Here is a 27,778-nt window from a genome sequence, read left to right as displayed (position 1 = left end):
AGGTGCCAGTAAGCCACCTTCCCCCCTTCTGCGGTCAGTAGAAACAGTTCCGCCGGGCTTCGTAGTGAAGCCACACGTGAAGTCAGGGGATGGACTTGGTAGTCAGAGGCTATTTGAGGTGAACGCCTTTGGGAACTTTCAATACAGTAGGTAGTGTGAGTTTATCCCCACTACTTCTCCCTCCCCCGGCTAAACCAATCTTAACTGAAGCCCAATCTATTCCTTCTTCCCATTAGCAAATCAGACAGCATCATAGTGAATCTTCTCTGCACTCTGTTCGTAGTAACCACATCCTCCCCGTACAGTGACGACGAGCATTGTGCACAATAGTCCAACTGCAGCCTTTCGTCAAGTTGTAATATTAGTTCCTATTTTTTTATATTTGATTTCTAATCAATAAAAGCAAGCATACTCTATGTCTTTTTTCGCCATCCTCTGTACCCGTGTTACAATTTTCAGAGAGCTATGGATTTGAATCTTTATATCAGCTGCATTGCAAATTTTCAAGAAGGTAGCTAACCACCATCTTATCAAGAGCAATTTTGGATGAACAATTTATACTGGTCTTGCTAATGATCTTGAAAATGAATGGATGTAAGTATGGCGCCGAGTTCGGATGTGGTCACAGCCTCACACTGTGCCTGCATCAAGGAAAGCACACTGAAGACTTGGATTGCTTAGCATATTAATGGCCATTGAGCACCAATGTCTCCCGAGTATGTCTTCTTGCCTCACTTCTCTGAATGAAGGTAAGGTCACGACTTGCGCTGAGAAGGTATTTGTGGAAGTATTTCCAAAAGAATGGGCGCATTGTGTGCCTTTGAGCGCGTATGAGCTTTCATGCCTCCTCATTCGCAAGAAGCTGCTACAGGTGAGTCAGTAGTACATGCCAGTCCAGTTCTTTCATCGGTCTCCCCTCTCTTATATCCTGCCTTTAAGATCAAGTTTACATTAGCCACTGAATGCCACGCTCGCGAAGGGCTGCCCTTCAGAATAAGAATTCTGCGAGCACCGCTACATGAACTTTGTTAGAATTTCCTCTCTTGTAGGTTGAAATGAAAATAAATAGCAGGCGAGCTGGACAAGAAATGGGCGGCCGTGCGCACAGTTATCCACGCGGGCGGGATGCGGAGTTTAGGACCCAGCGAAACTCTCGCCTCACCTGTGCTCCTCCGGTCTCTCCTCCCAGCGCCGTGACGTCAGCGGCAGAGCTGGCTTCAAGCTGACATTGCAAGGGAAGCGTAGATCCTCCGGCGGCGGTGCAAACTCCACGCTTGTGTCGCCCGTCGCCGCCGCTCTCAGTGGGATATCGCCCGGAGTGAAGCAGGCACAAGATGAGTTGTTCGCCACGGTGCCCGGTTCTCAACTCGCTCCAGCTCCCGTTCCTCATCCTGCTCAGCCTCTGCAGCCCGTCCGTGTCCAGGGAAGGTAAGAACCGCACTGGGAAAACTTTGAGAGTAGTGTCCTCCACCTTGGATGAGCCTTCTCAGGGCAAAACGTCCGAAGAAGGGGAAAAAAGGTTGCGAGGGAAGATCGAGGTGCCCGAGTGCAGGAATGTGTTCCTGGGTTTCGCAACAGCTAACGCCGGACTCTGTGCGCTGTGTTCCCGGGGACTTGCCGTGACTCCCCAGGAACTCTGCTACCGAGCAGGACTGAACAACTATATTTAAAATATTTTGACATGTGGGTGATTAAGTTGTTACCGAATAACGTGCAAGTTTTGTTTTGCCCAGAGCGCAGCCATTGTTTGCTCAAGAACTTTAAACTCTAATGCACTCCTTAAGAAAGTAGCTGAGTTGTGGGACGTGTCTTCTGACTTGGGTGGGGTCATACCCTCTGCTTCCTCGCATTGCAGAGGACACGTATTTTTCTCACCTTCACAACTGAATTTGTAATTCGGTGCTTTGCTACCTACAACGTCACTTCTAACTTAACATACATACGATAGATTTCTGAAGCATTAGGTGTCGCGTCTTCCGGCGAGTTATTACAGGTAAAGATTATGTAATCGTGTCGAAGGAGTTGGACTGCAGCCGTTCTCGTTAACACCCCAAAAATTTTGAGGTTTGTCATTTCCTTACGTCTGTTAATAACCTGCGATGTGTGATCGTGATTACTGTTCTACAGAAAGCATTTGGGGAAAAAAAGCTAAATTGCACACAGTGAAACATTCCTGTACGTTTGAAAATGAAGACTAGCAGCCTCTTAGACTTAGAATGACATCTGCAGTGACAGCTTCTGGATGCTGTGTTCTGTTCCACGCGACTCGCTGTTCAGTGATATCTCATCAGCTCAAAGAATAGCTGCCGCCGTGCAGTTAACTTCTGCAAGTTGTGAGCCAAGTGCCACAGAAGAACGGCAATAACTTATCACTGTTCTCTGACGTGTGCTTTCCTGATCTGACTGGTGACATCTTTAGAATGTTAATCCTGCCACTAGGTTTAAAACTTTGAATTTGCTATTTTAACTTGGTTAATGCAACCAGTTCTTTAATTGATGACTGTGGTAAGTCCAGTCAGCAAAGGAGTGCCTTTGCAAAGTAACTTCACTAATTATTATTGCTGCTGTGCAATTTGTTCCTCTGCATTGAATCCTATATTTTTAAGCCAGCTGCTTTTCTGTCCTGATCAGATAGTGGAAAAATGTTCTAGAAAGTTAAATCCTTCCCTTCAGTGCCCTTTGGTATGTATCAAACATCTCAACCAGGTTAGACCGAAAAAATAAACCCTGCTTCCAAATACTGTATGTCACTGCAATTTATTTTGACGCAAGATTTTTCTCATTGCACTGGGCTTGAAGGGAAATATTGCACTTGGTTACATTTATTTACAGAAATAGTGATTTTCCTTGAGCATAACGATGTGATACTCAAATCCAGAAAAGCTTGCCAGTGATTCTGTGTGTGCAAGTAACTCAGACTGGGACCATTGATCTCAGTTTGTATCTGAGACAAACAATTAACTAATGGGGCACATCTCATAGATTTATCTCACCTGTTAATGACAGACGATTTAAAAAATGATATAATAGGAGTGTCTAATTATTAAAGGATTAGATAAAGAAAAACCTTCTGTTGGTGACTTTAACATTAGGACCAACCATTCGGGGCCGATAATTTTTTTTTTAACTGCAATGCGGGAAATATGAAATTAAATGTCGGAGACACTTGTTAGGTCAATCGGGTATTGTGGAAAGAGAAACAAAGACAAGTAACTCAGACCTCAAATGTTCATGTAGGGAACTGCTGTTCACGAAGATGGTGGTGCGAGGAATGCAACACAGTCAATAGAAGATGTCAAAACTATTATTTGATAACCTTGACTAACAAACATTTTAAAGGATTCATAACCAGAGTGTAGATGGAGATGCAACTATAGATCAGTTATGATAAATCTGAATGATGAAATGGATTTGAGAAGCTGAATGGCCTTATTCTTCATGTCTTTTTGTGTAGAACATTCTAGGCAGCATCCTATCACTTTTAGAGAATACAGAGTAATATATATAATAAGGAAACCACAAGAACATTGCCTTCTTTACCTATCTAATTTCCATTGCTGTCCTTCTGAAATAAATTGCTATTTTAATAGCTTACAACAATTTTATAGTGGAATATAACACAGTCAAGACGGAGTGAAAACAGAGTCCATTGTCACCCATTGTTCAGTCCTGGATTTGAACTTAATCCAGAGATAGAAACCATCCAATGTAACATCAGCGTATCTTATTAATATTTGTTGCTTTATTATGTACGTTGGATTTGTTGTCAAAGCCAGATAATCTCTAATAAATCAACAATGTTGACTATTCAGAAATTTTCATGGTTTGGTTCGCAGCTGGCTTACTGGGGTCTTGTCTTTCATATGTCCATTTAAATCTGTCAGGTTTATAATAACGCTGTGTAAATCTAAGATAAATGAATTAAAATTGTATTGGCATATTGAAACTTGTCAGCAACAATATCCTAAGGATGTCAGAGTACCAGAATAGTAGATAACCTTAACAGCTATATTAATCTTCTCCAAAATAAATGTATTCACAAGAAGTGAATATTTCGGAGCAACTATCTAATTTTATTTGACTTGCAATGTTGCTTCCTCCCAAAAGTACAGAATCCTGTCTTTTCACTTTTGATGCTGCCTGTCATGCCATTATTTGAGCAGAGAAAAGTTTAGTTATTGGAAATGTCAGATGTGATGGTATGTAATTAATTTTGACACTTTAGAAGAACTTGGAGATTGTGATGAAAAGAAAAATACTATAGTTTGAATGCTCTGAAATCTAATAATTTCCATCTTTTCAGACATTTTATCTCGAAGGTTGGCTTACCTTCAACGATATGTTGTGTTTTTATATTTGCATTAATTACATACTATTGAATTTATTGACAAGTTATCATCAGTCGGTAATATTAACGTAATACTTTTTGTCGTTACATCATCTATGAAAATGGATATTACATAAGGTTGTTTAAGGTACAGAGAGCGGCAAATCTATTCAAACTATATTTGTAACATAAATACTTCAGTAACAAATACAGAAGTAACCTATTTAGCCAAGGACCTCACTCTATATGTTCAACTTGTCTCCAAATATTGCGATACGCTTGATTAACAAAAAAATCTCAGACTTGTAAGCAACTACATTTTAATTGACTAGCATTACTTTGCAGAAGAGAATGCCAGTTTTTATTACACACTGAATGTGTGTTCCCAATTTCACTCCTGAAGGGTTACAGAAGATGTACATGCTCCCTTCTAAATTCCCCAACCAGCAGAAATAATTTCCTACTATCTACTCGTCCCTTAATATTCTGAAAAATTGAACTAAATCGCCACATAATCTTCTAATGTGCAGAATATAAATTGTTCCTATAACTGAATACCAGGAGTTCAGGTAGCATTTTTGTGCATCCATGATGAACTCTCCAAGGTCAAAATATCTTATAAAAGATTGCCCAGGACAGCTCAGGTGTGATCTAGACTGAAGCATGATCCCCACTTGTATGTATTCCTGTCTTTTAGATATAAGTTGGAAATCTAAAATGAAAATCCTGCAAATTTGCAGTGGGCTCAGTAGCTCCTGTGAAGAGAGATAGCAGCTAGTTTCTTTCTGCTGAGCTGCTGCGTGTTACAAGTGCTGTCTGCTTTTATATAGTTGAGGCATAACGACCACTGTAACGACACTGTAGCTTTGTAGAGAATTGCCCACATATGCCCTGATTGATCGTGTTTGCTCTGACCAGTCAGCCTAACTGTAGAAGTAAATTTGATTTGTTAGTAGGATTTCAGTAAAGAACTATTCAGGTCAGAAAAAAAAACAATGTAACTGTAATTCTGAATTCCAACAGTTAGTTTATTTGATTCATTTATAACTTGTAAAAAAAGTGTTTACTACTTACTGATTGATACCAGTTTGTGAATTTGCATAGTGTGATTTAGATCAACATTAAATTGAAATGTTAGTAAAGAAATCTTTTTCTGAATACATTTGCTACCAGGTTACATCATTAAGTAATTTGGTTTTAATAAAAATTGAAGCTTTTAGAAATTGTTACCAAACTATTCTCCTCTGCTTGGAAGAGTGATAATTGTTTTGTGGTGCTCTTGTCCACCTTGTGTTGACTTGTTACTGTACAGATTGTGGCCGAGCAGATCTTGCCGTTCAGTTTTCTGACTGTTCCCCATTATTCTTGATGATCCCCACATCTTCCACATGTGAACATCTTTAGCGCTTCAGCCTACGCAACTCCCTGGGCTGGAAAATTCCAAATATTCACTCCCCACCGGTGAAAATAAAATAAATCCAACATGTCTACATGAGCTATCTTACTCTAAAAGTAAATTACTGCTGAATCTACCTGGTCAAAACTTCTTGGAATTATGTGTGTTTCAAGAGCTCACCAGTTCTTCTTTTCACAAGTTCAATTTTTCCTCTTGACTAAATACCTTATTTCCAATCTGTGAACTCCATCAAATGTAAATGTGCCCCTACCCATCTGAGCAGCTTCAAATCGTAAGTCATCGAAAGCATGTATAGTTTTGGCAAGAATTCTCTACTTTTATACTCCATTCCTTCTGCAATAAATCCTATTTGCCCTGCTACTTGCCTTCTATACTCGCATGGTATCTTTTCCTGCTGTGTATACGTGAAGACCCAGAACCTTTTGCAACACACCTTCCTGTCTCTCAGTTCATTTCAACAAAGTCCTGCTTTTCTATTCTTGTTATCAAAGTAGGTAATTTCACACATCTCCACATTATACTCCCGCCAAGTCTTTGACCCGTAATAACTATCTATATGATATTACAAACTCTGCATTCTCCTCATGACCGGCTTTACTACCTATCGTTATTTGCATACACTTTTGTCAATCTGTCTGAATCACTAATGTAGGTTGTATCGCATTGAGGTCTGGCGCTGATTCCTGTGGCAGCTCATTAGTTACACACGGCAATCTAAAACAAATAATAGTTAGCAGCCTCTTGCTCTATTATCTATTTCCTACCAGTGGTTAGGGATGAATACTTGCAGCCTTACTTATTGAGCTGTCAGAAGCAGAAAGACATTAATAGTTGGGAAGTTCTTTCTTTAACGAGATGCATATAACCCATTTTAACACTTTTGCATTGAATGTCTGTTAATATTTCTCTGTAGAGAGACACCATCTTCAAAATATTTGGGAAATCTCTTGGGGGACTTGCATATTTACAGGAATATGTTATGCAAACTCTTCCTCTCTAGGTTACTTTAATTAAGCATGATGCACTTTCATTAGATATGATGTGCTTTGAACAAAGTATTGTTAAGCTGCTCCACTGTCAACTAGCACTAATATCTTTCCTGTGTGCATTGGGGAGGGCAAGAGGATACAGTAGTCCAATTTAGCCTTTGATGTGTATCAAATTACAACAGTAATTTGCTTGAGTTGGTAGCACTTTGTGGTATAAAAGTAGTAAATTCAAGTCCTGTAAAGAATTTGAGGAAATGATCTGGGGTGACAGTTCTGAGGGATCAGTACGTTTCAAAGGTGCTGACTTTGGCGGGAGTATTGATCTGTCTCCTGACTGTCTGTTGCTATTGCCATCAGGGACCTTGAAGTAGATAAAAAGATAGGACAGAGATTTCCCGAGTTTTGCTCAATGTTCTTCTGTTAACTAATGTTATCAGATTAGAAATTCGAAGTTTATTTGTTCAACCGTTCATGACCTGCAAGTTGATTTCGTGTCTGGAAGATATAAAAAGGCATCATACAAGCTATGAAAATGAACCTCCTTTCATAGCAAAGATTAAGAGAATCAAATATTTGAAAGATTCAAGAATATTTTTAGTTGTTGACCTTTCCCTGTAAAAATGATTCAAAATCAACATACCCGTCCGCATTAGAAATATTTGAAATTCCTGCTCAGAAGAAATTCCTAACAGTTCACATGCTGCAGAGAACGGGATGTGTGTCCGATACCTGCACACCATGTCATATCTTAATGCAAGGTAATAATGGGGTAAAGTTTAGATTTAAAGGCATTTTCATCTGATGAGTTCCCAGATGTTTCCTCCACCATTGATGCTGCCCGAGCCTGTATTTCCTTCATTTCCCGGACATCCACACTCACACCATCTTCCCGCCACGCCATGAGCCTCTACATCCAACCCGTGATTCTCCACAACTTCCGCCACCTCCAAAGGGATCTCGCCAGTAAACACATCCTTACCTCCGCCCACCTTCAGCTTTCTGCAGATTTTGCTCCCTCTGTGATTCCCTTGGCTATTCGTCCACCCCACTAATCTCCCTCCTGGCATTTATCCCTACAGGTTTCTGAAGAGCTACACTTGCCTGTACACCACCTCAATTCAGGGCCCCAAACGGTCCTTCCAGGTGAATCAGCTGGGGCTGTCTGTTTTATCCAGAGGTCCCAATGTGGCCTCCTCTAAATTAGTGAGACCTGTCATAAATTGGAGGCCCGCTTCATTGAGCACCACTGCTCCATCTGCGTAACTTCCGGGTGGCCCCATTCCGACATGTTGGTCCACGGCCGCCTCTTGTGCACGAGGAGGCCACCCTTGGGGTAGAGAAGCAGCTCCTTGTATTCTGCCTGGGTAGCCTCAAACATGATGGCGTAAATATCGATTATCCCTCCCATTGTAAAAAAAACTCTTCTTCCCCCCCCCCCCCCCACTCATCGTCTTCTGTTCTCCACTCTGCTCGTGCCTCTCACACTTGCCTGTCACCTCTCCTTGGTGCCCCTCTCCTTCCCTTTCTCCTGTGGTCCACTCTCCTCTCCTATTAGCTTCCTTCATTTTCAGCTCTTTACCTCTTCCACCCACCTGGCTTCACCTGTCACATTCCAGCTGGCCCCTTTCCCTTTGCCAACCTTTTTATTCTGGTGTCTTCCCCCTTCCTTTCCAGTCCGGAAGCAGGGTCTTGGGTCTGAAATGACAACTGTTCATTTCCATGCATGCTGCCTGACCTGCTGAGTTCCTCCATCATTTTGTGTATGTTGCTCTGGATTTCCAGCATCTGCACAATTTCTTGTGTTTAAGATTTAACATTTTTATTTTTGTTTCTGTGCATACTTGTGCTGCTGTAAATTGACCTGAATGGTGCAATAAATCTGTTCTCTGTATGCCTATGTTAGAGCAAACTGATGTTATGGAAAGTTCAAATAATTCTGATGTGCTCCTCTGACTCAGCCTGGGAGCATCCCCATTGAAAGGTTTCATCAGACTGTTATTGACAAGCCTTTTTGGAATGTCTGAAGAGTTCCAAACACAGTTTGGGTTAAGCCCTCTGTTGATCAGGCTGAGCATGGATGTTGTGTCACAGCAGTCTGCACAAGCCAGGTCAGTACAATATGGAGGGCAAACCGTTGCCTGTGCAGCAGGCTCCCCCTGATGAATCCAAGGAACAGCAGAGATCGACACAGTTCGGCACCGGTGACATCACAGAAGTTGCTAGTCTGTATTGATCTCAACATAGGGACTTCAACTCTGGATTTTCCCTCGGGGTTTACTCCGACAGCCTTCCCCATGAGCGGATAGAGCCACAAGGCAGTAGGGGTTTGAGATAAGAGTTTTCCTTCTAGATGACCTTCCAGCTATGGCCCCATCTGCCTAAAGCAACTGGTTTTAAGTGCAAGTAACCCACCGTTGCTCCTTCTATTAGTAGAAACAGTTCCGTCAGGCATGAAGGCTGGGAACGGAACTTGTCAGGGGCTATTTGAGAAGCACGCTATTGAGAACATTTAATAGGTAGTGGGAGCTTATCCCCACTGCTATACACCCCCCCACCCCCCCCCCCCGTTATGTCAACCTTAGGGAACCTTTGGGTTTAACCTGAGTAATATACTCCCTATGTATAAAACTGTTAAAGCTTTGGTTGATAAGCACCAGAAGCTGGAAGAGTAGTTCTTGTACCTTGTTACAATCTTAAGCCATGGTTACCACTGTAGAGAATTTCTTGAATCGTACATCATGTAAAGGTTCAAAAGGTCAATTGGTGGACCAAAAACCACAACGTGCAAAAAATGGGTAGAATTTTTGATGCTCTGTTTTTAAATATTTAAATTTTAAAAAAGACTGTGTATGCTGAAAGTTGAAATAAAACCATGAAATACAGGAAACACTCAGCAGGTCGAGCATCATCTATGAAAAGAGAACCAATTTCAATCTTTTGAGGGACCAGGAGCCTGAAATATTATCTCTGTTCTCCTTTTGCATTTACTAAATGTCCTTACAACATTTTGTGCATTTGTTTAATCACGTCGTGGTTAAAGGAGTTCCTTTTTTGGAAATGTCACCTATTTAGAAGAAAACTGATTTATAAAAAGATAGTCTTGACCGGAGAGGAGTGAACACATGGCAGAGTAACAGAATCTCCATCTAGCCAGAACCCTGTCATTGTTTGGATATATGCATTTGCTAAACTTGCCCTTTAAACACTAATTTTGTTGTCATTCTTTAGCAATGAGGTTGCTTTACATTAAAAATATACCAAACATGTGCTGATTGGCAAGGATCATTTAGTTTACTTTACTCAAAGAAATGCTGAATTTGTCTCACGAACACAGGAACTAAAGTTTACATATCAAAAAATCATTTCAAAACTGATGGCAACACTGCAGACAGATTATTCCCTCAGAATATTGGACCTCCATGGATACTGAACTGATAGAGCAGCTGCCAACCCAGATTTATTCCTGTTCTACAGCTGTTTTAAATTTTAAAAAATTCATCTTTGAAATGAAGCAGATTTGTTTATGCTGACTTGACCTACCCTTAATATGGATGTTTTTTAGCTGGCTAAAAACCAAACAGATTTGAATGGTGTAATCAGTGCGTCATGTCCTGGTTTCTACAAAGCCTTGACAGCGATGATCAGATAACATTAGAGAGCCATATCTAGACACCAGTGATTGATTCCTTTCGGAGCAATACTCTCTAACTTTGATTTTGTTTGCTAGATGTGCAAGATGATTGCCATGATGCAGCATGTTAGAAGTATGGAAAAGTAAAAGTTGCCAGTTGGCGCATTGCAATAAAACAGTATGTACACTGCTCTCTCTGAGGATGTTCAGCAAACCTCAAATGTTTTGGTGTGTGGCTCGGTGCTTCTGGCAGCTGTCATCATCGTTATTAATAATAAATAGTTTATCATCTTCAATTCTGAATTATATCCAGAAGGATTTATTTGTTATGCTTTTCAAGCTGTTCCTAGTACATTAACAAAGCTTAAAGAGTAGTAATGCAGATTTATAATCAATGAAAGAATGTTCTGTATTTAAGTCAACAGTTCCATGATATTCCACTAGGGTTAGCCAAGTAGCAATTGGATAACTATATTCTGAAATTTGTTTTAAGATTTTGGGAATTGTGGACCTTGGGCTTCAGTTTTCCTTTAACTTCAGAAAATTAATTATATATGTCTTAAAATTCCTCGTGCAGTTTGTAGCAGCAACTTGAACAAAGCTATGCCTCTGCTGGCGCTCACATGGGTAGTTATCTTGTCTGACGTGCCTGCTGATCAATTCAATGATAATGTTCCAAAAGTCAAAGAAATTTATTTGATCCTTTTTGGCAACTAGCAAAACGTACCATCTTGAAGCAATGAAATTAGGTTGTCAACTAAAGATATGACATCCATTGGTCTCCAGCTCGAAAACTGACTAGGACAAAGCATGAAGACGTAACAAAACCCTTCGCTTATACCACAACCCCACTCATGATCATACCATAATAAACATACAACGCAGAGAGAAAACATGATATATGGCTCCTACACATTTGGTAATGAGGTCAAGTAAATACCCCACTATTATATAGAACATTGGATCAGAATGTTGAGTAAGTACTTGTGCAGTTCCGTGTGAAAATTCCGAATTTGTGGTCTAGGTCCTTTGCGTCAGTGCCTCGATGATAGACTTGTTGACAAAGCAATGTGTTCCTCCATCTAAACTAGAAACAATGTTCTTCAAAGATCTAATTTTTGCTGTTGCCAATAATTTTCCCTTCCTCTTGCTATTGGAAGTAAAATGGATTAGATCAAAGTGATTCTGGAAGCCCTGCAACCACAGTTTCATCAACTTGACTGAGCAGCTGATCACATCAAAGATGGTAGTGCTTTAAATTGATTTGGTTTATGATTACTTTCAAGCAAGATCTCTGCCATTCAGATTTAGCAAGGGTCTTGTTCATTGGAACTGAAAGCTAGATTTAAGAAAAATTCTTTAATGTGTGTTTGTCTCTATTTTACCCTTTCAAAGCCATGCTCATGTCTGATCCTGAATTGGGCACTTTGGCTATTTGGTCCATGCCAACCACAGCAAGTGAATTGGGTTTATGGCAGGAATATTTAAGGATGTGTTAATGTTGTAACTCACTGACCTTTTTCAAAGAAGAATGCAACTCATCTGTGTAGTGAAGGTTTAGTGGTGCTAGGAAGTTTGTGAACCCCGGAGAATTTTCTCTATTTCTGCATAAATATAACCTAAAATGTGATCAGATTTTCACATAAGTCCTAAAATTATTTAAACCCAATTAAATAAATAACACAATAATGTCTATACTTATTGAAGAAAAATAATCCAAATTTTGTGGATTTGTTGGAAAAAGAATGTGAATGTCTGGGCTAATGCCTTCTACAAAAGCTATTTGGAGTTAGGTTTTCCAATCAATGAGATGAGTTTGGAGTTGTGGGTTGTAGAGGTGCCCGCCCTATTAAAATAAGACACACCAAGTCAGCTCATTGACAGAACCTGCTCTTCTCAAGAAAGATCTGTTTATGTGCACCATGTGTCGATCAAAACAACTTTCAGAGGACCTTAGGAGAAGAATTGTAAAGAAGCATGAAGCTTGAAAAAGCTCCAAAAGGATTTCTAAAGACCTGAGCGTTCATCATTCCACAGTAGGAGAAATTGTCTACAAATTGAGGAAATTCGGTCCTGTTGGTACTCTCGCCAAGATTGGGCAGCCTGTAAAGTTCACTCCAAGAGCACAATGTGCAATGTTGAAGGAGGTGAAAAAGAACCCAAGGATAACAGCAAAAGGCCTGCAGAAATTTCTAGAACTTGCTAAATTCTCTGTTCATGTGTCCACTAAAAGACAAACACAGAACAAAAATGGTGTTCATGGAAGGACATCTCTGAGGAAACCACTGTTCTTCAAAAAAAAGCATTGCTGCACATCTCAAGTTTGTAAAAGGCCACCTGAACGTTCTACAGCACTTCTGGGACAATGTTCTCTGGACAGATGAGACAAAATTGGATCCATTTTTGGCAGAAATGCACATTGATATGTTTGGAGGGAAAAGAGCACTGGATACCAACACCAAAACCTCAACCCAACTGTGAAGCATGGTGGAAGGAGCATCATAGTTTGGGGTTGTTAGCTGCCTCAGGGGGCTGCTCAGCTTGCAATTGTTGAGGGAACAATGAATTCGGAATTGTATCAAGACATAGGAGAATGTCAGGGTGGCTTAATAGAAGTTGGATAATGCAACAAGACAGTGATCTGAAAGACGAGAGTAAATCAACAACAGAATGGGTTTTTTAAAAAAAGAAAACACATGTTTTGGAATGACCGAGTCAGAGCCTTGACCTTAATCCTATAGAAATGTTGTAGAAGGAACTGAAACAGCAGTTCATGTAAGGAAGCCCACCAACATCCCAGTGTTGAAGCAGTTTTGAAAGGAGAAATGGCCTAAAGTTTCTCCAAGCTGATGTGCAGGACTGATTAACAGTTACTGGAAACAGTTGATTGAAGTACAAGTGGTGCCACATCAGTTACTGAAGGCAAAGGTTCACATCATTTTTCCATCAAATACATGTTATTATATGTTATATGTTGGACCATTTTTCTGAAAAAAAATGAACAAGTATAATGTTATTTATTTGATTGGGTTCCCTTTATCTAGGTTTAGCACTTGTGTGATGATTTGATCACATTTTGGGTCATTTGCAGAAGTAGAGAATTCACAAACTTTCTAGCACCACTAAGTTGAAGTATGCAGTTAAATTTGGGAGTGTCTAATGAAGTAGCAAGCACTGGGGAACAGCTTTATCAGCTTCTGTTGGTAGGAAACTGAGTGGATGTTATCATTCTTTAAGTAGAGTGGTTGCTAAGTAGTTGAATTATGGGCGACAGCCCCGTTTGAGCAGTCTGATGTTTTGCCAGTGATGAACTGTAATCTGTTGTGAAACCATTAATAATTTATGTCCAAAATGAAATTAACCTGAGTGTTCCATTAATGATACAACAGCTTGGACTTTGGCTTTGGGTTGTTCCAAAGGCTCATCTTGGATTTCATTGTGTATAAGCAAACACCCATGCGTGACTCAATGTGCAACTTGTAAAAGATTTTGGAAGCATATTTGGTTCCTGTTTGTATCAGCTACAGATGAATAAAACCCACTAGAGATGTATCTTAACTGCTCCATTTAGTGAAAGGACCACTCTCCCATTATCCCTGTTCTCATTAACCTGTGTTGGTTTCTGGTAACCATAATTCCTCAGTTTAAAGATTCTTGCTTTCAGATCAATCTAGTTTCTCTCCTCTTTCCCAAGATTGTCAACTATCTAAGGTGTTTCTGCTCCTTCACTCTGAACTCCGTTCCTTGTAAAATCACAACAATGGTTTATTTTAAGATGCTTCTTTAGTGAGAAGTGTTAATGATGTATGTGAAAGGACAATGTAGTGATGTCGTGGAATTGGGTACCGATGTGCATGAGGTGTCATTATTTTTTTAATCTGCTTGCTAAATTGGTTTAATTATTGAATTTATTTGACAAGGTTTTATTAAAACTACTTAAAATTAATGATTTGTTCTCATAAAATGTTGGCCATCTGTCATTATGGCATGCTTTTTGCCTCAAGCAGATGTCATCTGGATGCCTGGAAGAAAGGGGTTATGAGTGTTATAATTTTAAAATATATTTTAAGTTTGTTTTTTTTTAATGTCAGAATCCTTATACTTAGCTGATTAACTCAGGATAATACATTTTAACTGAAAGTAGTTCTGGTATCATTATCACTTGTCACAGTCAAGTGGATAAGTATTGTAGGGAGGGATCAAATAAGTAAGTTAATACTCAAGATTACACTTAAAATTTGTACTATATAAACCCATATTAAAGTTCTGATAGTCACCAACTTGAAATAGTACCTTTGTTTCTTCAAACATAAATATTGGTTGACCTGTTCATCAGTCTGAAAAAATTTCATTTTCCCAGCATCTGTCAAATGTTTGCTTTTACAGTTATCGTATCCTATATCATACCATAGATAGTGAAATAAATTGTTATTTGCTGTTCAAAGTTAAAATTCTATACCAGAATATTCAAGATGTAGTCATTCACACAACACTTAACGGGTGGAAATTTTGACAGATTTGTAATGCTTTCATACAGTTTTACAATTTGCATTGTTTTGGTAGAGAAAATGTTGGATAATTATCTACTGTTACCTATATTTCGCTACTAATACATACACCAACGTTTATCCATTATACTTGCATGCTGTCGTCTTATTAATATTTTATTGAGATTGTAACTTGTACCTTTTTCTTTGTTAAGCATTGTGGGTTAAATAATATATTAACAAGTCTGTTATTTGAGAATCTTTAAATTAAGAGATTACAGTCAGTAGCTACAGACAACGTTGCTGTAGGCAATCTTCAGTGACTAGTACTTTCTACAGGCTTATTAAATCCAGTAATTGTTTCTTGACACCAAATTCAAATATAATTTTGCATAGAAGCTTAATACGTAGGTTAGAATAACCATTCCTTGTTTAGTCAAAGGAAGTTAATGCCATCGGCTTTTACTTGATTCACTAACAAATAATGTGAATGGAACATTTAAATAAAACCAGGAACTTTTTATTTATTGAGATACAGTGCAGTATAGGCTCTTCAAACTGCTCTGCCCAGCCACCCTAGATTTAACCCTAGCTTAATCACAGCACAATTTACAATGACCGATCAATCCACCAACTGGCACGTAAATGAACTGTGGGGAGAAACCCAGGTAGTCGTGGGAGAACATACAAACTCCTTGCATCAGTGGGAACTGAACCCAGTTGCTGGTCGTGTAAGGGGTTGTGCTAACATCTGCGCTACCGTGCCATACCTGAGAAGTAGTCTTATCACTTTGTGATTTTAATTTAGATTTCTAGCAGTCATGTGATTGCAGCTAAACTAATAGGCAATACAGCCTGTGTATTCCGCAGAATTCAAGAGCACTAACACAATCTGGCTTTGGAATATGAGAAGCAAATCCTGCAGATGCTAAGAATCTGTCATTTAAAAAAAAGTACTGAGAATGTTGGCAATGCTCAATAACTTGGGTAGCATACGTGGAGGTCCAAATGCAGTTAACACTTCAGTTTGCTGGCCATCCATTGGCATTAGATGCTCAGCATGTTTCTCTCTCGACCTCTTAAATACTTAAGTTTTGACATTTTTTTTTAAATTCCAGGATTTAGATGGGCACAATTTACATGAGACTGGAGATTACATCTGAGATATGAGAAGAATTATTTGTTACAGAAAGGAAGGTTTATGGAATCCTCATGAAGGATTCAAAAATAAATTTGATAGTCTCTACCCTAACATATGGATTGGGAAAAGAAGCATGGAGTCTGGCTCAGGGCAAAGGATATACATTGCTGGTCCATGATTTGCTAAGCCATTTATGTAAAGCACACACTTGGTGGTATCTAAGATTATCTCGATAATTTTACACACAGAAGAAGTAACCATGGCACATGAGCTAGCGCATGTTTTGATTTTGAATGTTGAAGCCTGCCCCTTGGATCTTTTCCAGTCTTCTATGTGTCCTGTGTGAGTGGCATGAAATGATAACTTGTTTACTTCAGTTTCTGCAAATGATGTAGAAGATTGAGTGTGAATGGTATTTCAACTAGTTGAACTAGTTGAAATTTTATACAATTATCTTGGGAAGAGAAGAACTTGAAAGAATATAGATGTACTGACAGAAGCAACACTGATGTTCCTGTGAATATTGTGGACCTACTGTGAAAATAAAAAGAAATGGTAAACGCTAGAAAGCTGAATTAAAATCAGAAAATTGTAACACTTATTTTCATGGGTATCTATTTTCTCTGCATAATAACTGTTACTTTCTAGATCTTCACTGTTTCCCAATTGGGGAAAAAAAAACAATTTTGTAGAAGATATAAAAGAAGTTGGAATTGTTACACCTTTATGAAATAGTTTGGAATCGTCACTTGCATATTTCACTCTTGAAGACTGCCACGAATCTTAGGCAAAATGGTCATTAGCACAAAATGCTAACAAACTATGACCAACACACAAATTTCCTTCTGCTTCCTCATATTGCTTGTGTTAACAGAGCCCAGATGACACACGAACCTATTCAGTGCACTATGATGAATAATTTACCACAGAAAGTACAACACTTACAAGTCCAGACCTTATTTTAATGAGAATTATTGAAGTGAGAGATCATGCCTTAACTGTTGTGACAAGAGAAATTCCCTGCAGTATTGCTTATACCATCTGAGTCAAATTATTTCAATTGGTCAGCCATCCTACACTTAATTAAACCATTTCTTTAGATATATTTCTGGACAAAGCAAAAGTAACAATGCCCTTTTTAATCTAATGTTAACTCTGTATACAGTATACTGATTTTAATTCTAGTATACTTCGCCGTCATTGGGTCTAAATCCTGCACCTTCCCAGCCAAAAGTACAACAGTCATTTGCCAGAAAGACTGCAGTAGTTTAAGAATTCAGCTCACCACCACCTTCTCAAGGGTTGAAGAGGATGAGTAACACAGGGTGGCTCTGCCTGTGTTGCCATGATTAATTTTTTTTTGAGATAACATGGCAATATAGTGATCGAGTTATTCTTTTAACATTCTTGTGATGTGCTTGTGCTAAGTGTAAAGACAATATTGCTGTGTTCTGGTAACATTGGAATTTGTTGACCCATCTACTGGTTCATGTTTACTTGGCCTAATAATTGGTCCCCACTGTTATTGTGATGTTAAAGTGGGTCATTCGAATGCAGTCTGTGAAACTCTGAGCAACTCGTGTTCTCAATCCGTTGCTTATTTATTATCATGTTTTTTTTTCTAGTTTTGTATTTGCAGAGTTTGTCTTTTTGCACATTAGTTGTCTGTCTTTGTGTGTGATTTTTTTCATTGATCTTATTGTTTCTTTGCATTTTCTGTGAATGCCTGCTACAAAATGGATCTCAGGAGAGTAAAATGTGATTATATATGTACTTTGATAATAAATTACTTTGAACTTCGATGTCATTTGGGAGAATTTAATGGTGGAAAAAGGACAGAGGAGAGCAAAGTTTTTGTTTGGTGAACAATAAAATGATTTTCCTGACATCCAAAGTTAAATCTTTTCTGCGATCAAGTTTGTCTGATATGGCATTATTAATTGCTGCCATAAGCAGCCTCATAAAACATTGCATGAAAACATTAAACACAGAGCTACATCCTTTATAATGTCACTAGCTACGTGCTTCTTAATGCAAATTTAGTGCTGAACATTTCAGCAGTTAATGATCCATTTAATATTTCAGTGCTTTATTCATCTTGCTCCATTTTTGTCTCAAAGTTTGGGTATTTAATAGATCAAAACATTCATGTGGATGAAGTTTGTAATAACAAATTGATATCACACAGAGCAGCTGCTTGCCAGGTATGGTCCACAGGTCCCTAACTGCCTGGCCCCAAGTTCTCAACAGCAAGTACTAATGTCCTGTTCCAAGCCTACATCAGTATTGCTCCCCAACTTTTCCTACACTACATTGACAGTTGGTGCCTCCTGCACCCGTGCAGAACTTGTCCATTTCATCAACTTTGCCTCCAACTTCCACCCTGCAAGTTTACCTGGTCATTTTCCTACACCTCCCTTCCCTGTTTCTATCTCTCGAGACAGTTTATCTCGTGATACCTTTTATAAACCACTGATTCTCACAGCTGCCTGGACTATACCTCATTCCACCCTGTCACTTGTAAAATACTATCCCCTTCTCTGAATTCCTCTGTCTCTGCCGCATCAGCTCTCAGGATGAGGCTTTTCATTTCAGAACTAATGAGATGATGTTGTCCTCCTCCTTCGAAGAAAGGGGCATTCCTTCCTCCACCATCAACGGTGCCCTCACCTGCCTCTCTTCCTTTTTATGCACATATGCCCTTGCCCCATCCACCCACAACCCCACCAGAGATAGGGTTCCTCTTGTCCTCACCTACCACTCCACTAGCCTCCACATTCAGCACATAATTCTGTGTAACTTCTGCCATCTCCAACAGGATCCCCCCACCAAGCACATCTCCCCACACCCCCCACTTTCTGCTTTCAGTGGGGATCGTTCCCTACGTGATTCCCTTGCACATTTGTTCCTCACCAGTGATCTCCCTCATGCCACTTACCCTTGTAAGTGGAACACCTGCCCCTACACCTCTTCCCTCACTACCATTCAGAGCCCTAAACACTCCTTCCAGGTGAGGTGACTCTTCACCTGTGAGTCTGTTAGGGTCACCTCCAATGCTCCCAGTGTGGCCTCCAAAGTAGATTGGGAAACCACTTCTCCTAGCACCTTTGTTCCTTCCACCAGGAAAAGTGAGATCTCCTAGTGGCCATTCACTTCGATTCTACTTTCCATTTCCATTCTGACATGTCAGCCCCTGACCTTCTCTACTGCCGTGATAAGGCTACACTCGGGTTGGAGGAGTAATTCCTTATACTCCGTCTGGGTAGCATCCGATCAGATGACATGAACATCGATTTCTTGAACTTCTGGTAACTGCCTAGCCCCTCTCCTTCGCCATTCCCCATTCCCATTTCGCTGACCTCATTGCCTTGTGTGCCCATCAATTCCCTCTGGTGCTCCTCCCCCTTCCCTTCTTCCATGGCCTTCTATCCTTTCCTATCGGATTCCCTGTTCTCCAGCCCTTTATCTTTTTCACCAATTTCCTTGCTTTTTACTTCACCCTCTCTCGGTTTCACCTGTCACCTACTACCTTGTACTTCTTCCTCCTCTCCCCTCATGTTTTTACTCTGAATACACATCTTTATTTAACAGTCCTGATGAAGGGTCTTGGCCCAAATTGTTGACACTTTTCCACAGAGTCTGCCTGGCCTGCTGAGTTCCTCCAGCATTTTGTGTGTATTACTTTGATTTCCAGCATCTGCAGGTTTTCTCTTGTTTGTACTGATTTGCTGCAGGGAACAAAGCTGTTCCATGTTTCTCAATGTTAACAGCAAGGATCATTATTTTTAAATGTCTGGCCCCTTTAGTAAAGAATGGTACAATGAGCTGTGGGCCATGATAAACAATTAGGGAGACATGTAGTCTGTTTAACTTGGTTACTCACTAGATAATCTTTGAGGGACCATGGCAGCATGACAAGATTGAAATGGAAAGGAACTTATGCTGCAGAATTCTGGATCTTTGGAACCCTCCACTGCAGAGCATTGTGGGCACTAGGTCATTAAATTTAATCAAGGTCCAGACAGCTTTTTGAACTGCAGGGAAATTGAGCATTCTGTGGATCAAGGAGGAGAGAGGAATTAAAGCCAAAGTTCAAACCAAGCATGATGTTGCTAAATGGCAGAGTAGACCCAAGGGATCTTTTAGTTATTCCTATTCCTATTAATCTGAAAATACATTTCGAATGGTTTTATTTAATGTGCCATGATTTTGCTTATAGCAATGTTAGCACAATTAAAAATCTGTTTCAAAAGCTTTTCTACAAAGTAATTCTGTATTGATAATATTGACTTGTATACAACTATAGCTATAACTTCAAACCTAGAATCTCAGCTGCATTCTAGAGTTGCTCATGTAAACAAAGGAATTGGAGTAAATAATTTTATTGATGCTTTTCCCATACCCTTATCTATCTCTCCTTTTTGTGCCTCATTTATTTCTCCACTTGCAGCCAATTTTACAATGCTTCTCAGCAATTTTCTATGTTAACTTTCATTAGACCCTGGCTTCACAATGCAATATCTTGTTATTGAAGCTTGGATATTATTCATAATTCTGGGCCTTTTCTAAAGAAAATACAACGAGTTGGAGCATCAGTGTTGAGCTCTTACTTGCACCAGTCATCATATGACTGCCAATGCAATCATTTTTTTAATCTTAGTTTTTTTTTCCCTTCTTTGACTCTAGGTTATTTTCCGATAACACCCGGTGGCATCTAATCTTGTGCAAGTGTTTTGTTTACTTCTCTCCTTTTTGGCAAGTAAGCCTTCATAGGAAATTTAGGTTGGTTGTACTCGTTATATACATGCAAATTGACTTATTTGTGATTGCATTCCAGAGATGCAAGAACTGTCAGAGTATATTATTTAAAATAAAAAATAAAAACTTCATTCTTGTTACAGAACATGTATAGAAGGACAAGGTGGGGAATGGGTTGCTGTGGTGAGAACTAGCTTGGATGTGACCTTTTGTAATTTTTTACTGTTCGATACATGAGCAGATGACTTTGGTTACTTGGGGAATGATTATGACATGGTAATTATCCAATGGCCTTGAAGCTAAACTGATGCTTTCCCAGTTGGCTTTATAAAAGTTAGCTCATGTACTGTTAACTGACTTTTGCAAGAAGTTTGAATATTGAATTGTGGCAATGAATCCATGCAGATTTTCCTCTTTCATTTCTGTTCAGCTAAACATTGGGAACATCAACTTTAATGAGATGTTTGATTGGCAAATGTATAATTTAAGGCTTTGTTCATCTTCTGTGAACATTGAATAGTGCTTGTTTTAGTGATTTCCTCTGGTGAAACAGAGTAGCTCTCCAGAGTAAATATGAACCCTGAATATGCAGTTTATGATGAAGGAATGGTCCTTTCTGTGATCCTTGAAGGAGGCTCACCATTAGGACCTAGAGATCACTGTGTTAGGAGCTTAACCTTTCCTGATGCAAGTTGAAGAATACTCATAGATCGCAAGGCTTGACTCTTCATTACCTTTTACAATATTTTAAGGAACTTAATATGGATTTTGAAAAATATATTTTCACATTATAATACTTCTACATGAATGATGGCATTCATTAACGTATAAAATTTGATATTTTAGTATCAGATGGTTGAGTTGGCACACATTTAAAACTCAACTGAGACCTCAAGTAACAAAGCTCATGTATTAAATTATAAGGTTTTCAGCATGTTTTACACTAGTTTTTTATGGCTTAGACTCATGTCAGTTGTACAGATTATTTGTGAAATCCAATAGTGAAGGAATGGTGAGGTGTATGGTAATAGGATTTTTTTTAATTGAACTACATGTGCTGAAACCTTGAAGTTGCATGTAGTTACCGCATCAGAATCAGATTGTATAACACTGACTTGTATTTTATTTTCTAAAATAAACGATAACTTGTTCATTATTTTACTGTAGCAGTACAGTTAAAAGATAGGAAGTTACTATAAGTTACAATTGATAAATAGTGTAAGAAGAAGGAATAATATGATGGTGTTCATGGGTTCACAGACCATTCAAAAATCTGATGGAGGAGAAGCTGTTATGTACCACTCCCCTATGGTAGAAATGAGAAGAGGGCCTTTTCCAGATGGTGAGGGTCCTTAGTAATGGATGCTGCCTTCTTGAGGCAACGCCTCTTGAGGATATCCCTGTTGATGGGGTAGTTTGTGCCCATGATGGAGCTGCTCAGTCTGTAACACTTTTGCTGCCTCTTGCAACCCTGTGCATATCGGGTGGTGATGCAGCCAGTAAAAATGATCTCCATAGGTAACAATCATGGTGCAATTCTAGCAAGCGCGAAATTTGGTCATCATTACTGCTGCAAAATCAAGTTAATAATTTTGTGCTAATTTTTCATCTGTAGTTTTCCTTTTAATTTCATAGATTCTTAAATTGACCATTTGATAGAGGTTCAAAATATGTGACAAAACAAATTATCATTGTCTGCAATGTGAACTAAGTTGTCTTCATTTGAAATAATGGTGTGACATAAAACAATGTGAGACCCTCGATCCTCATTATTTATGATTAACCACCTCCTGGTTCTATAGCCTGACTTTGGTGAAGAATGCGCTTCAGTTTAAATTGGTACGGCAGAGTTGACATGAGTGAAAAAACCTTCGTGTTGCAGAGGAATACATTAGAGATTCTAAGGCGGGAAGTGAGGTTGCATGTTTGGCTAATTCAACTGGTTTTCCTGTAATGGTATCATTTTGCAGTCTCTCCTTAGAACTATAGTAAAAGAGAATGCCAGAAATCCTTTCATGGGAACTAAATGTTTCTTGCTTTTTTTTAATCTGAATCTTTTCCTGCATAATTAATTATCATTTTTTTTCTATAAATGTTTTCTTGGCACAATTTTCCAGATACAATATCTGGGTTAACTAGCAAAGTTTGTGATTTTGGTATTGAAACATGGTCCTCATTTTTGACATGTAAGGTTCAAAGGTAAAGCATTGTATGCTATTTGATGCAGTTTCTATATTGTACTCAGATGAATTGTGATACCAGCAGACTTTTTTTAACCCTTGACTTGCATTGTCAGGGAAGCTTAAATCAAAAAACTAAAGTTTAAATTCTTAGCTTTCTGCTCGTGGGGGGTGGGGGTGGAAGGAAAGGGTGAATGGGAGGAGATTAAGGCAAAATACCCTGTACAGTAGAATAAAAATGTGTATCTCACATTTTCTCATTGTGATGATTCACAAGTTGAGCTGCTTTTGTTGGTATTGGTTCAGGGAAATTAATATAGTATTGGAAAACTACCTGCCTTGCAGTATTTAACGTCTATTGGGGAATGCCTGCAACACCGGACCCCTGTTAATTGCCAAGCAGCTTTCCTCTACGACAGGAGTATAGAAGCACCGATTTTAAAGGAATGAAGACACTTGCATATTTGTGGTAAATTGTAAGGAAAATTGCTGTTTTCTAGCAAAAGAACTGTTTTGATCTTTTCAAAATTCTAATATGGTCAAATACAGCAGATGATTGATGTGCATTATGATGCCACAACAGAACAATTTACCATCTTATCAGCTTGAACTCCGAGTTCCTCCAATATCTATTGCCTTGCAAGTTGTTTTATTTATTTTGGTGGAGAATTATTGGCTAGGCTCTGTTTGAGTATGTGTTCTGTTTGGAATAATGTTTGTGGAATCTCTTGCATCCAAAAGAAGATAGGCAAGGCTTCTCTTCGATCACGGATTTGTGAGACAGCTCCTCCAACAAAGTTTTACCCCCTCTCGAAGCTAGTACGTCTTCCAGGATAAAGTACTTGGCTCTTTGGATTGAAGCTTAAAGTTTTGATGCATGATTATGTCATGGCCTGAGAAAATGCGGAGAAGGGTTTTTCCTTTTCTGATGTGTATCTATCTAGCCATGATCTTCTACAGTTACTTAATTGTCATGCAAGTGACTAATGTTTAAATTGAACATATTTCTTCCTCGGATTGAAAGGTTAAATGGCTTCTCTAATTCTTTTGTCACTTAAATTATTTTAGAGTAGGTGGAGTGTGTGTGCGTTTCAGGGATACAGGGAAATTGAGAGGAGTAAATGGGATTGCTATTGGGAACCAACAAGGGTTCAATGGACTAAATTGCCTCTGCATAATATAATCTGTCAGGTGGAGAGGAGAAATAATGAAAGAATTGCTTGCAATTATGGTTCAGCTGCTTCTTAAGGCCTGCTGTTGGTGCACCATACCTGCTGGAAGTATGGCAGACTTCCATTAATCAGAACAATGCATAAATGGATCAACAAGTGATTCAGTCAGGGAATGTTTTTCTTTAATGTTGGCTCATAATCACATTCACTTTGGGTAAACTACAAATGTTGTTATTTGCATAATCAGTGAGCATGTGAAATCCTCACAGTAAAGCAAGCTTCTGTCTCTAAGCTATAGGACACTTGTGAAAGCATAATTAAATTGTAATCGCAGTCAGTTGCAGTGTGGAAGGGGGCCATTCGGTCCATTTAGGTTACTTTAGTTCTACACAAAAGGATGCCAACTAATCCCAGTCCTCTCACCATAGCTCTGCACACTCTTCTCTGCAATCGTTTATCCAGTTTTGTTTTGAACATCACTTGACTCCAGTTCTACCTCTACAATTCACTTGGAATGACTATAAAGCCTAATGATGCATTGTCTAGGTGGAGGGTTGGGTGATTTTCTTCACATCAGTTTTGATTCTTTAGCTGATCACTTTAATCTTGGTCTTTCAGCCTATGGGGAGCAGCTACTGTCTTTAAAGGTGATATTATTTTGCTAAATTCCCTCCTGCACCCTAAGCCATTATCTCACTCATAAAGGTGTTGCGTCAAATGCCTCAACTGAAAATAACTCAGTAGCTTATAAAGGTTCACCGTTGTTTTGAAACTCTTGTACTTGCAACAATCTACCTGGGATATTTTGCTTTTTTCTAACCACGTTCAGCAACTTATACTCAACTTAAATGAACTCTTTCTCTATTCACAGTAGGATCCACATCACTTTTATTCAGGTTGAGGCTTTTTCAGCAGATTTGAGCAAAGTTGTGATGACATCCATGCTTAATGACCAAAGATTAATTAGACTCCATTTATCAATGGATCGTAACTGCATCACAAAAGAATGGGCTGGTTTTCACTGGGCAAGCTTTATTGTATTTCATCAAAGATTACAAAAATAGTTAATTGAGTCTCCCAGTGAATTGCATTTGGATCTGTCTTGTGCAAAGTAAACAGATCACAACAATTTATAATTGTATTTGCTAATGCTGTCCCTTTGCAAACGTAGGGGATTGCACTTCATACAGTATTCCAACACAGAAGCAAACCCTTTATCTCACCATTTGCACTGCTTCCTGTTAATTCATCCCAAATTCCGGTCAACTATCTGGAAATTCCAATGCACACCTATACTGTAGTGGCAATTTACAGTGACCAATTGACCATAGGTCTTTGGGATGCGAGCAGAAGCCGGGCACAGAAGAAAATGAAAAATCCACACAAATGGCACCAGAGGTATGATGTGTTGGTATTTGTTACAACTGGACTCAAGCTTCTCACTAGTACCATTTTTCCAGAATTGTCACTCGGGCATGGGATGTTTCGGTGATTAAGTTACTTGACCAATGATCCAGAGACGAGAATTAAAGACCCACCATGGGGAATTAAAATTTAAATTGTATTTTGAAATTTAAAAATGAATCATTAGCAGTAACAAATTATGGAACTGATCTCATATGATGTTTTGGTAAAGACATTTGCTGGCTTCACTTTGTCTGCCCTAAATTTGGCTCCAGACCTACCAATGTGGTTGAAATTTAAATGGCTTCTCCGGAATAGGCAAATGGGGATCAAATAAATACAAAAACATGTGCAATCCTGCTAAAGTTGTCTGGTGAGGGAGATTGCTGGTTAGTGAAGTATATGGAGGAGAAAATTAGCAATGTGCAGGAAGCAAATATTGTATATTGTTACTGAAATTGGATGTGGTTTGGGAGGAAGATATTTCCATTTGTGTGGGGAGGAGGGGAGCAAAACAAATTTGTAGCTGCTGGATGCCCTGACATAATCCCAGAAAATGTTGGAAGCATTTAACAGTTCAAGCAGCATCTGTAGAGGGAAGAATTTGCCTGAGCTCGGGAAGTGGCGTTTGCTGTGTGTTTCAGTTGCATGCATGTGGTTCAGCCTCACAGAGGTTGACTTTGAGAAGGAAGATAACAGTCAAAGCTGAATTGGTACCAAAAGTTTAGGTCAGCCCTTAACTCCTTAACAGGCATCCTTTTCCTTCTCTGCTCCAAGCTAGTTTGATGGGTTCTGTGCCAGATGGCTTAATGTCATTTATAGCTATTGCGATCCCAAAGTTCACATTCCTATCATAAGAACAAAGTTCTTATTCCTATCACCTTTCCATGGGTTCCCCTCCCCTTCCTCTCTCCTCTTTTATCAGATTCCTTCTTCTCCAGCCCTTTATCTTTCTAACCCACCTGGCTTCACATTCTAGCTATCTCCTTCCTGCCCCCTGCCCACCCCCCACTCCCACCTTTTTATTATGGCATCTTCTCTCCTCCTTTTGAGTTCTGAAGAAGGGTCTCGGCCTGAAACTATACTGTATCGATTTCCATTGATGCGGCCTAACAGGAGTTTATCCACCAATTTGTATGTGTTGCTTCAATTTCCAGCATCTGCAGACTTTCTTGTGTTTATCAGTTCTTACTGTATACTTCTGACTTTCATGAGTGAGCAGATTATTTTTGTACTTCAGGGGAAATTGAACATTAATCAATGACTGTCCTTTTAAAATTACCTGTTTATAAATCCAAGCTGTGCCTCACTAATGATTTCAATAATCCAAATGATAGAATACCTCAGTAGCTCACATTTAGTTGTTCTTAATAGCTTCAAGGAAACTTTACTCTCTTTGCTTTAAACAAGGCTTATTTATTAGCAATATTTCATTAGTGACTTTGCTTTCTTTTTTGGGAATATAATAGACTTAAACTAATAGAATTGCTGGAATTCATTTTACTGGCTCTCAGTGTAGGTATTTGGAATGAGTACCTAGCTGAACCTTTCCGACATGCCTCTCAGAACAGTGGAAGAAAGAACTAGGCTTGAGTTCAGCAATGATTGCAAGAAACTAATAATGTTGGCATAACTTGCATCTGAAACACGCTTCTTTGTGTGAGCAAACATTTTGTTCACTGGTGTTCAATGTAACGACTGAATGTGACCTTTGCAGTGCTTCACCTTGAAGTTATTCAAATAGCTGGGATTTACTTGCCAGAATTATCCATTTAAACAAGTCCATGTAGCCCTTGATTCTGATTTCAATTCAGTTTCAACATGCATATTTTTTTCTTTTTGAATATGAGTACTTTTCTATTAAACATTGAAGAGTTCAGATTCTAAGCATGGGCAATAATTGCTTGTTCAGAAAAGAATGCAACAGGCAAGTTGCTAACTGAACTGCTTTGGTGACATTTTACAGTTACTAACAAATCCTGGGATGTATTGGAAGTCCGAAAGTGTAACATATGCATTTGAAAGCATTCATCCAAGAGATTTTGAATCCACTTTTTGATCGTACAATTCCTTTAAGATGATAAAATTTTTGAAATAGCCTCATTCGCTCCTTAAAATATATTTATTTCGTTTAGCCACAGTTTTTTCCTGATTTTATATTTTTGCATGAGAATTTTTAACATGGTGTCCAGTCAATAGTTAACTAACAAATGGGATGATCCCGGCAAAGCATGATTTTGGTTCTGCTTTGAAATTTTCCCTGTTTCTCCAG

The 27,778-nt window shown here is 39.0% G+C and overlaps 1 protein-coding gene across 2 annotated transcripts in view; it reads left to right on the top strand.

Moving 5' to 3' along the window:
* Positions 1-1,197: 1,197 nt before the first annotated feature.
* The window catches only part of egfra (epidermal growth factor receptor a (erythroblastic leukemia viral (v-erb-b) oncogene homolog, avian)), a 265,426-nt gene continuing 238,845 nt past the window's right edge, over positions 1,198-27,778 (top strand). For both annotated transcript variants that reach the window (XM_059972378.1, XM_059972377.1), the window contains exon 1: positions 1,198-1,428. In XM_059972378.1, coding sequence (XP_059828361.1) covers positions 1,335-1,428 — 94 coding nt within the window. In that variant the 5' untranslated portion in view covers positions 1,198-1,334. The remainder of the gene's footprint in view (positions 1,429-27,778) is intronic.

This window comes from Hypanus sabinus, chromosome 6 (genome assembly GCF_030144855.1).
Source record: "Hypanus sabinus isolate sHypSab1 chromosome 6, sHypSab1.hap1, whole genome shotgun sequence".
NCBI lineage: Eukaryota > Metazoa > Chordata > Chondrichthyes > Myliobatiformes > Dasyatidae > Hypanus > Hypanus sabinus.
The sequence above is the reverse complement of the archived record's forward strand: the minus strand, read 5'-3'. Positions and strand labels throughout refer to the sequence as shown.